The following is a 10575-nucleotide window of genomic DNA, read 5'->3' on the forward strand; positions in this document are numbered from 1 at the left end:
CCTCCACTGGGTTGTTCCCATCCCCAGCCGTCTGGGCTTTGTCCTCGGCCTGGCTGGGTAACCTCAGTCGGCCGCAGGGCGGGGCCTTAGGCGCGGTGATCGGGCTGGACGATTCGTGGGTCCGTCCTCGCACCTGACATAGGCAGGAGCGCGCCTCCCTACACCTCCTGCTGAGCATTGTCCGGGGCAGATGCACGTGTCACTGAGCGGGGACCAGGGCCGCCCTGGAGTGGTCTGTGGGTGGCGGAGTGGGGCAGCCTCCAGGGAGCACTGGAAGCCCTGCCCACGCCGCCCGTGACCCAGATCATGGCACAGCGAGGTGTGAGCGTCCATCTGGGGCGTCCTGCCCACGAGGCGGGCTCCCAAACACACCCCTCCGCCCCGGAGGAGCCCTGCCTCGGGGGCACCAGGGGACTAGCAGAGGGAGTGTCCCTCTACCCGCCAGGATGCCTGACCCACGGAAGGGCTTGCAGGTCAGACGCCACTGATGGACAGGGGCCAGTAAGAAGGCCTGAGGGAGAAGAGACCGCGCGGAAACGAAGGAACACAGGAACCCAGCAGCAGCAGCCCCTCCTGGCTCAGCCCGGGACGGGCCCCAGGGACAGGGCTGCAGACCGTGTTCACGGTGCACTGGGGACAGGCAGGTGTCAGGACAGGGTCCCACCAAGTGAGGGCCAGGTGCCAGAGCAGAGCGGGCTGGGCCGGGGCTTTGGGGGACCTCCGCTGGCCTCCAGAATCACCCCGGGGTCTCTGATGACCACCCCGAGGGGCACCTGGGTGGCTCAGGGCAGACGGACTGCACATCAGTGGAGCCCTGAATTCGGGGTGCCTCCTGGCTTCTCGCAAGGGACTGGTTGGTAAAGAGCCTTGTTCAAACCCTAATTCTGCTGGTTGCTGGCTCCGTGGCTCAATGCGCCCCCCCCACCTTCTAAACAGGTGCTGCAGAACAGCCGGACGATGCACGGAAACTGGCCCCTGCTTCCGGGGGCTCCCTGTGGTCTTCTAAGTGTCCCTGTGACCACCACCGCCATCAGGACCAGCCTGGCGTTGGGCAGACTGCAGAGGAACCTGCCTTGGAATTTCCCAAAACCCTGAGGGAGAAGCAGGAAGCCCGCTGAGCAGGGCTCATCTTGGATTCTCGGGCCTGTCCTGCCTGTGCGCTGGGCGTGCGAAGGTGATTTTCACGTCCCTCATCTCGTGACTTTTAGTGGGGCACTGGTGGCACTGAGATGTTTCCGCTGAGCTACTTCTGTCATCCTCAGTGGGTGACACTTGACGCGTGGCCGTACCCGGCGTGAGGTCGCTGCACGCTGGTCAAACCTCCCAGATGCGTGCCCCGCCATTTCTGCTTTGATGGTGGCGATCAGTGGGAAAGAGGTGGGCGGCAGACCCCTCACTCCTGCTGCCTGCCCTGCCCCACGGAGGGGCGGGGCCTGGGTGACAGGTGGTGGCAGGTGGAGGCTCTGATCCAGCTTCTCTGCTGCGTGCAGGAGCACTGGTGGCCGCGGCTTGAACACCGGCCCAGGGGCTCAGCAGGTGTCTGGAGGAAGCCATCTGCCCCTGGTGTGGACAGAGGAGGTACTTCTGGAATGCAGGACAGGGCCTCCCTGGGGCAGAGGGACTGCGGGATCCAGTCGTTCTCTCAAGCGGGGACAGGTGTACTCCAGGGGGCTCTCAGAGCTGCTGGTCAGGATGCTGCCGAGAGTATTTAGTGCGGCGAGCGAAGGTTACAGTCGGGAGCGGGAGCGGAGGTACGACCCGATGCTGGGTTTCCTTAAGACCCATATGCAGGGCGACACAGCCCATGCCTGTGGTCCTAGGACACCTGTCAATCCAGGCAGAGAGTGGCAAGTGTGAGGCCAACCTGGGCCACACAGCGAGACCCTGTCTCAAAATCAAAAATCAAAAGGACCAAGGATGCAGCTCAGTGGTAGAGCAGCCCTGGGTTCAATCCTCAGTAGTGCAAAAAATAAAATGACAATAATACATTCACGCATACTTCTAAAAACCCTGAGAGGAACGCTTACCCAAATAAAAGCAGTCGTTCCTAATGCAGGAATAATCTTGGTTTTTAGGTGGTCTTTCTTTATTGAGCTTTTCTGGATTTGCCAGCAAAGCACTACTTTGGCAATTAAAATGTTCCATGTGTGTGTTGGCCCTGGGCTGCGGGAGGAAGAGAGTTCAGATGGAAAAACCCATGTTGGGTGTGTTTTAGCCTAATTTTAAAAACTGGAAAAAGAAAGCAAGCCAACGAGATTTATATTAATGTGTATTTTAAATCCAAATACCATTTAACTGTAAAATTTAATAGAAATTACTTAGAAACAAACAAACCCCTAATTTCAATGGCACAATTCAGTGAATTTTGACAAACGTCAGCACCTGTATGTTTGCCACCGAGACCACAATAGAGAACGCCTCCCTCACCCTGGAAACTCCCTCCTCCCCCGCAGAGTCGGTCTCCCCCCCAGGTGACCACTGGCCAGCTTTTTGTCACTACAGTGTTGTATTCTTCTAGAGCTGCCACTAAATTTTAAGATAAATTTAAAAATATGTATTGCCAGGAAAGCCAAAGAGTAGCATCAAGAAAGTGACAAGGGACGCCCTTCCCGCCAGGCAAGCAACCCCCCAGGCGGCCTCCGCAGAAACACCCATCGATTGGCAGAGGTGTCTTTGCCGATGCTCATGTTAACCCTGTGACTAGGTTTTCCTTTAATCATTCTGCCATGACACCTGCCAATTTCTGAGCTTGCTGGTGGCCTCTCTTTGGAATACCAATCCATAAAGGGTTTTGGTGAACAGGAAAGTCTTGGGACAGAATGTGTGTTCTAGCAGGTTCTGGATTCTGGTCTTGGTTCTGCCTTGTTCAATGTCCAAGGTCCTTTGTGTCCCTGGCTCTGCGGCAATTCTTACTTTCTGAAAAACATTTTAATCAATGCTCAGAAACTTCTCCAATTAGGAAATGATTTTCAACATGGCAGGGACAGGGGGCTTGGGAGGGGCTGGGAAGAATGTTTGTATGCTTAAGAGTGCACAGCTGACCTTGGGATATGAATTGTCTTCATAATGCAAAGACTGGACGCGAAGCTGTACAAGAGTTCCTTAGTCGCTGGGATGTAGGCTTAGAAATGATGAAAATCTCCCCTTTGCCATGATCAGAAAATAGCAACCTCCACATGCTCAGATGGAAGGAGAGAAACCCCAGAAAAAGAATTTAGGGTTCAATAGGGCAGATAAAAAAAACTTCCCAAGCAGAGCTCAGTGGTAGAGCACTTGCCTAATATACATGAGGCCCTGGGTTCCGCCCCAGCACTGAAAAAACCAAAACCACAAACAAAACCTCTCAAATCAAACGAAAACCTTTGAGTGAACATCAAATCCAGAACTTAGTGGGGCAGAGGGGCCAGTGGGTGTGATGGGGACCCTGCTCACCACTGCCCCCACCACAGGGTGGATGGGCAATGCCTGGCTCAGCTGAAGGAGCAAATCCGAGTCATCTCAACCCAACACACTGGGGGCCTCGGAGGTCCAGGGACGGGTCCTCCCTGAGGCACACCGTGGCTCTCACCTAGAGAACCAGACAGGTGGCCACAGCGCCCTCTGCTGGTCACTGAGGCCTTTCCTCCACCCACAACCACTGGGGAAGCGGGGTGGGTTGGAGTTTCCCAAACGCGGGGTCGGATAGCCCCAGCTACCTGTGTGTCCATCTGTGTGAGCCTCAGATTCCTCTCGTGAAGCAGGATCAGCACGTACACTTTCGGAGCATTGACGTGACTAGGTACATTAGCTGACCCTTGGGATGGCTGTCATTATCTCAGGTGGTGTGGCCTTGGGTCACCCCGTTTTACACCTGGTCAAGGGGGAGGGAGTACACGGCAGTTCTTGGGATTTGCCCCGGGAGCGCGGACAGGGTCATAGGAAGCGCGGGAGGCACTTCTCTGAGCGCCCCATCTCCAGGCACTCTGTCCCCAGTCCCTAGAAGGGAGCCAGAGGCTGCCCCTCCGTGCCCCCCCCCAGCCCTATCTGGGGCGCGTCCCCCGGTGCAGCAGCCGCCCTCTTCCTCAGCACCCCGCATTTATCACGGACTTTAAACGAAAGCTGCAGGGGACGGTAATTAAGCTTAATAGGAGCCGCCGACGATTGAAAGCCACGGGGGGGAAGTAATTCGATTTCACAGAAGCCAGGGCTTTCTGAACCAAGACGCACAGCGTGGGAGTCCCTGGTCCAGAAAGCTTCAGGATGAGGTCTTTTTGTAAAGGCTTTCCTGGTGACACTTCCTGCGCGCTCCGTCATTAACTCCAGTCACTGACGGGGTATGAATGTGGCCTTTGCTCATTGAAATTCACTAGCACTTCTCTCGATGCGCCTCTCCCTTTGCCCTCCCCGCCACCTCTGCGATGAAGTTGGGGGCTTGGAGAAATGACTTAGAGAATCGGTGTTAAGCCAAAGCCCCCGAGAAGGACCCCTCCTTCCTTCGCCAGGGTAACCCCAGGATGCCTGCTCCTTCACTGGCGGGAGCCGCTGCATGAGAGGCCCCCATTTCCCCACCTGGCGCCCACCACGGCTCTCACCCTCCCCGACCACGCTGCGCCCCCTGGACCCCGCGCTCAGGCACTAGAGGCCTGATCACCGACACGATGCATCTTGAAACAGGAGAACGGGTCCCAGTCCTGCCGCTCTGTGCCTCGTGACGGCGACCGAGCCGGACAGCGGAAGTCCCCCATCCCGCAGCGAGCCCGCCCACCCCGCCCGAAAGCTGCCTTCGCAACGACCACCCTCCCAGCTCTGTCCCCGCGGGCAGGCACAGGACGCGGAGGGGCCTGCCACCCGCCAGCGCCGCGGAGGCCGAAACTGAGGCTGAGGCGCCACCTAGTGTCCGCCCTGCGCCCCGCGCTCCCGCTACGCCTTCGCCGCCCGATTGCACCCGGCCCCCACCCCGGGCAAATTACCAGCATAAAGGGGCCGGGGCCTGGGATCGCGAGAAGATGCAGCCGGCAGAACGCAAGAAGGTCGGAGCGGCAGGGGGCACGGGCGACTTGGACGGCGGGATACGCACAGGGCTGGGGCTGTCGGGGGAGGGGGTGCGGTTTTTTAAGGGGAGGGGGCCCGAAAGTCCAGGCGCCGCTTTCCAGACCCGAGATGGAGGAGGCGAGGCGCTATGCCCGCCAATCTCCGTTCCCGGGGTTCCTGTCCCCCGCCCCTGCTGGGGCCCGGCACAAAGCGCATCCCCTGCGGAGCTCGGGGCCTGGGGGAGGGGCGCCAGTGGTCGCCTTTACTGCTTCACAGAACTGAACTCGCTCAGCCAAGAGCGACCGAGCTGCCGCGCCGTGGAGGGTCGCTCCTGGGACATTGTCGCGAAGCGTGGCCTCATCCCGCCGAGATCCTAACGGCCTGGGCGGGGTCACCCGGGCAGGGACCAGGAGGCGCGGCCCACCTGCCGGGGCCGGGGAGGGGGCTGGGGCCGGAGGCGGGGTGTGAGTGGGTGTGTGCGGGGGCGGAGGCTCGAGGCGATCCCGATAAGGAACGCGCGGGTGTCTCGGGGACCTTCACCACAGGGTAGGTCAGGAGTGCTATATAAGGCTCCAGGCCGAGTCGCCGAGCCGTCGGAGCAGGAGCGCTGCGCGCCTGTGCGCGGGTGGCGCACGTCTGGTTCGAGGGCAACGGACACCCTGCCGGGACACATACGGCCCTGCCGCGCATCCCAGTCGCCGCGCCGCGAGCCCCCCGAAGGTGCCATGCGGAGCGGATGTGCGTTAGCCCGCGCCCTGGTGCTGGCCAGCCTCTGGTTGGCAGTGGCCGGACGCCCCCTGGCTCTTTCTGACCAGGGGCCACACTTGTATTACGGGTGGGACCAGCCCATCCGCCTGCGGCACCTGTACGCCGCGGGCCCCTACGGCTTCTCCAACTGTTTCCTGCGCATCCGCACCGACGGCGCCGTGGACTGCGAGGAGAAGCAGAGCGAGCACAGTGAGCGCCCGCCAGGTGCCCCCACCCCGGGCCCCGCCGAGCCCCTCCCCTGCACCTCCTCCCCCGGCCCTTCCTCAGCCCTTGCGGGCTCCCGGGAACTCCCAGAAACCCCAGGTTTGGCACCGTGTCGTTACTTTTCCTCCCTTGGTCCCCGCACGGGGACCCACCGCACCCACGTGTCGCGGGTCTGGGAAGGACCTGCATGTAGCTCCTTTCTTCCCTTGTGCTCAGGTTTGCTGGAGATCAGGGCGGTCGCCCTGGAGACTGTGGCCATCAAGGACGTACACAGCGTCCGGTACCTCTGCATGGGCGCCGACGGCAGGATACAGGGACTGGTAAGTGTCCCCACGCCGCGGGATGCGCCGGTTGCGCTGGATCAGAAGCTAGATTTTCTCGCCTCGGTCCAGGCTCAAATGTAAATCATTAGAGGTAAAGATTGCAAGAGCCGATTAAGCTAATGTCTGATTTTTTTTTTTTTTTTCCTACGGAAATTTATGGTCCAGGGCTGTAGCCACAGAAGGGTGAGAACCACCATGTAATTCCAAGTGAGCCGAAGGCCAGCCAGCGGGAAGGAGGAAACCCATTATTCGGCTCCTTTGATATTAAACAGGAAAACCCACCTCGGCCCTCTTCGGCCTGGGGCTTTGCGTGTGTGGTCCTCGCCTCCCTTTTTCCCTCTTTCAAATATAAGGAAAAAGGGGTGGTGGGGGGAGACGTTCCCAAAATAGCATCTTTTAAAAATTTTTCAAGCGGGAAAGCAAAAAGTGCATTTGGGACTAGCCGGGTTTCCTCTTACTTAATTTGCGTGTGCCAGGAAACAGTGCCGCCACAGGCGCCCCTGCATTAGAAGGGCAGTCCATGCTGCCGCTGGCCTCCCAGCCGCTCACCTGCACCATAAATACTTGGGGACACTTGGGGGGCTGGGAACTTGGGGGCACTGGGAAGGCCCAGGTGACCTCGGGAGACTCTGGGCTGGAAGCATGGGAATGGCTGGGGCTCTGATCGGGGGAACAAAGGCTGGAAGTTCAAAGGACTGAGCGCTCGCCCCTCCCTCGGCCCCACTGAGGAGCTGTGTGAGGTCCCAGCGGCCCAGGGCCTCCCACGCAGCCCGGCTCACTGGAAGGGGCAGGGGCAGGGGCAGGGGCCAGGAAGGAGGCGGCGGGCCGCCCCCTGCCCCAGGAAAAATGCTAATGGTGACAGTGCTCAGCATTTTAGTGTCTCAAAGTCGTTTTGTGGATCTGACGTCTATTTATTCCATTTATCTACTGAAAAGAGGGTAAAGAAAGGAGCTGGGGTCTGCAAAGCACACTCCCAAGGGCTCCAACTTGCCCCGGCCACTTTTGTTATGTTGACATTTACTGAGACGGAGGGGCTGCCGGCCGCCGCACCCCCTCCTGCACTCTGGGGCGCTGGTGGGAGCCTTCCCCTGCCTCCCTGCCCTCTCTGTATTTGGGGGCACAGCCCAGCTCAAACCGAGGATCCCCTTTAAGTAGAAGTTCCACAGTCATTTTCTGCAGGAAGAACATTTCTCCCAAAGAACTATCAGAGCAGAATACTTCCCTTGCTTATTTACATTTCTCAGAAACTCAGGCACAATCAACCTGATGCATGGTGGCTTTGTCCCAGGGTAACATTAGCCCAGGCAAGAGCAGTGGATTCTTGCAATTAGACCCTTATCAGGGCCTTATCAGATGTCACTCACCCACCTGCAGTTCAGTGACCTTTGCAGACTAGCACCGTCAGACTGGTGTTTCCTGAGCAGTCCTCCCTACTCCCAGTCTTAGAGTCCTCTCTGTCCCCAAGAGGTAATGACACTGAACATTTTGGAACAGGACTCACGCACTGGCACCCCACAACCCTGTGGCCTAGGAGTGTTCTAAGACCAGGGATGGCTTCCCGCAGCACACATTTCCGGCCACCCGCTGGGTGCAGGCTCGGTCCTGGGCCTGGGGGAGGGGGCTGCGGATTATCTCCATGTTCCTGGCAGGCTGCCTGGAAGGTTCTCCGGGAGTGAAAGAAGGGGCCAGGGGGGGCTGATGCTTCTTAAAACCATCAGACGAGCTGCCTCAGCATGGACGGGAAAAGCGGGTAGAGGCCTCAGTCTGGGCCCCAGAGGGGGTTGCTCGTCGTGCTGAGACCCTCCCATGGTAGCGTGCTTTATCAGAGCTGCTCCAAGTGCCAGCGGGACCCGGTGAGCCAACTCTGGGAGTGCGTGGGGGAAGGTGAGGCAGCGGCCCATGTCAGTGCCCTTGGCTCTGGAGGCTGAGGCAGGAGGATTGCGAGTTCAAAGCCAGCCTCCGCAACTTAGCAAGGCCCTAAGCAACTCAGTGAGACTCTATCTCTAAATAAAATACAGAAAAAAGGACCAGGGATATGGCTCAGTGGTTAAGTACCCTGGGTTCAGTCCCCATATACAAAAAAAAATTGTGCATATACAATATATGTGAAATATGTACCTGAAGTATCTTTGTGTGTATAAGGGCATGTGCAGTACATGTTTAATATATCAGTATGCTCTGTACGAATATCATGCATATGTTCTCTCTAACTGAAAGATATTACATGTAATCTAGACAACATACTTGCAGGGAAGTAAATGTGAAGCATGCCAGTGGTGTGAAGATCCTCTAGCGTTAGCCTCCAGGGGCAGCTGTGAGGGAAGGAAGCAGCACACGGTCCTTGTGCGGCATACCCCAGCCTCGATGTGGCCCTCATGCGCTGTCTGTCCCCAGGCCCGGTACTCCGAGGAAGACTGCACGTTCAAGGAGGAGATCAGCTACGACGGGTACAACGTGTACCGGTCCCAGAAGTACCACCTTCCCGTGGTGCTGAGCAGCGCCAAGCAGAGGCAGCTGTACCAGAGCAAGGGCGTGGTGCCCCTGTCCTACTTCCTGCCCATGCTGCCCATGGCCCCGGCGGAGACCAGGGACCACCTGGAGTCTGACGTGTTCTCTTTGCCCCTGGAAACGGACAGCATGGACCCGTTTGGGATGGCCAGCGAGGTGGGTCTGCTGGAGAGCCCCAGCTTCCAGAAGTGACGGGCTCAGGCGTGCCCAGTGAGGTGGCCCAGCCCAGCGGTCCAGCTTTAGGAAGGAGTGTCAGAAGTCGGGCAGCCTCTGCGTCTTGCGTGGCTCTGCTGGTTTCTAGCAGACTCTCCGCCTAACCGTAGACTGGAAACCCTGCGCCTGCCCGGCTGCCCTCTGAGCCCCGCCCGCTCCCTGGGCGGTGGCTGTGCCGCTGGGCTCCGCCGGAGGACCTCTGCGGACAGGAGCCGCGCCCTCAACTCTGGGTGCCGCTCGGAACCTCCCTAGTTCTTTCTCGTGTTGTCGGCAGCCCTGGCCCGCAGCCCCAGGCACCATCTGGGAACTCGGACTCAACCCCACGCGAGAATCCGTCCAGATCTCAACACTGGCCACCCCTTCACGTTCCCCATGTGTCCCTGGCCAGAACTGACAAGGGTCGGGGGGACCTCAGGAGCAGGGGGAGCCCAGCCCCTCCGCAGCCCCGGCATCTTGGGAACTCCCCCTCCGAGGCCGTTCTGGGATGGAGGACTCCAGTGCTCGATGCCCCAGGCAGCAGGACAGTTCACCTCTGGTCCCGCTTGTCCAGGGAACCAGTGTCCTGCAGAGGTGACCGATCCAGCTCCCCTCAGAGCTGGCCAAGCTGCCACCTCTGCCCCAGCTCAGAGGGACAGGCAGCAGTCTGTTCCAGTGGCTGCCCACCCCGTGCCCTGGGTTCCCTGTGATTCCAGGGAGCTGGTGTCCTGGGAGGGTCCTTTGAGGTGGCACCCCACAGGCCTGCCCTCTGCTAACCTCCAGCACCTCCCCTGGGGCTGGGGCTGGATGTCGACCTGGAAAGACGGAGGTGCTCACGGGTCACTGGCTCCACTCCCTGGCCCTCTTCCAGGCCTGGTCCCCAACCATTGTGTGGACCGGGTTCCCGACGCGCCAGGGCCTTCAGTCGGCACCGAGCCTCATCTGCCCGCCAGCGTCTCGCCGAGGAGCCGTGGAGTGTGGGGAGGCTTAGCCTCGGTCCCCAGCACTTAGTTTCCAACGTGATATTTATGAGTAATTTATTTTGATATGTACATCTCTTATTTTCTTACTTTATTTATACCCCCAAATTATATTTATGTACGCGAGGCTCTGGTTTTTTTGTACATTAAAATGGAGTTGGTTTGTACGTTGTGTTCTCTCATCTGAATGAAATGCTCCTCCTCGTCGGGAGGGCTGCCTGTGCTGCCAGCCCGGGGGACCCACACCTAAGCTCCCCAGGCCCCCTTCTCTGCTGCGGCCACTAACGTATCCTAAATCAGGGTGGCCCACATAATTCTGCGTGGGGGCAGATGTCCCTGCGTGTGACCGGAGGTTTAGCAACATCCCCGTCCTACCCACGAGATGCCAGTGGCGCCCCCGGCTGGGAAAGAAGTGATGGTACCGCTCGGGGGCAAAGTCACCCATGGAGAAGCAGCACTGGCCTCAGCAGACGGGACCCCTGTAGGATTTCTCTCTGTCCAGCAACACCCAGAGGGAACGGATGGGCACTGCGGGCCTCGGTGCCCGGGCCCTGCCCTCTGATGCTCTGGCAGCTCCGGCCAGGGCGCGGGAT

The 10575-nt window shown here is 59.1% G+C and overlaps 1 protein-coding gene across 1 annotated transcript; it reads left to right on the forward strand.

Annotated features, from left to right (window-relative positions):
• The first annotated feature begins 5735 nt into the window (after positions 1-5735).
• Positions 5736-9005, forward strand: Fgf19 (fibroblast growth factor 19). Its single transcript, XM_047515937.1, has 3 exons — positions 5736-5967; positions 6199-6302; positions 8700-9005. Exons 1-3 carry the CDS (start codon positions 5736-5738, stop codon positions 9003-9005), a joined length of 642 nt encoding a protein of 213 aa, XP_047371893.1.
• The last annotated feature ends 1570 nt before the right edge of the window (positions 9006-10575 follow it).

This window comes from Sciurus carolinensis, chromosome 11 (genome assembly GCF_902686445.1).
Source record: "Sciurus carolinensis chromosome 11, mSciCar1.2, whole genome shotgun sequence".
NCBI lineage: Eukaryota > Metazoa > Chordata > Mammalia > Rodentia > Sciuridae > Sciurus > Sciurus carolinensis.

What these genes read in the sequence shown, in the direction of transcription:
- Fgf19 (XM_047515937.1), top strand. Translation starts at nt 5,736, where the DNA reads ATGCGGAGCGGATGTGCGTTAGCCCGCGCCCTGGTGCTGGCCAGCCTC. An exon ending in GGAGAAGCAGAGCGAGCACA is followed by an intron (nt 5,968 to 6,198) that starts GTGAGCGCCCGC and finishes CCTTGTGCTCAG; the next exon opens with GTTTGCTGGAGATCAGGGCG. An exon ending in ACGGCAGGATACAGGGACTG is followed by an intron (nt 6,303 to 8,699) that starts GTAAGTGTCCCC and finishes GTCTGTCCCCAG; the next exon opens with GCCCGGTACTCCGAGGAAGA.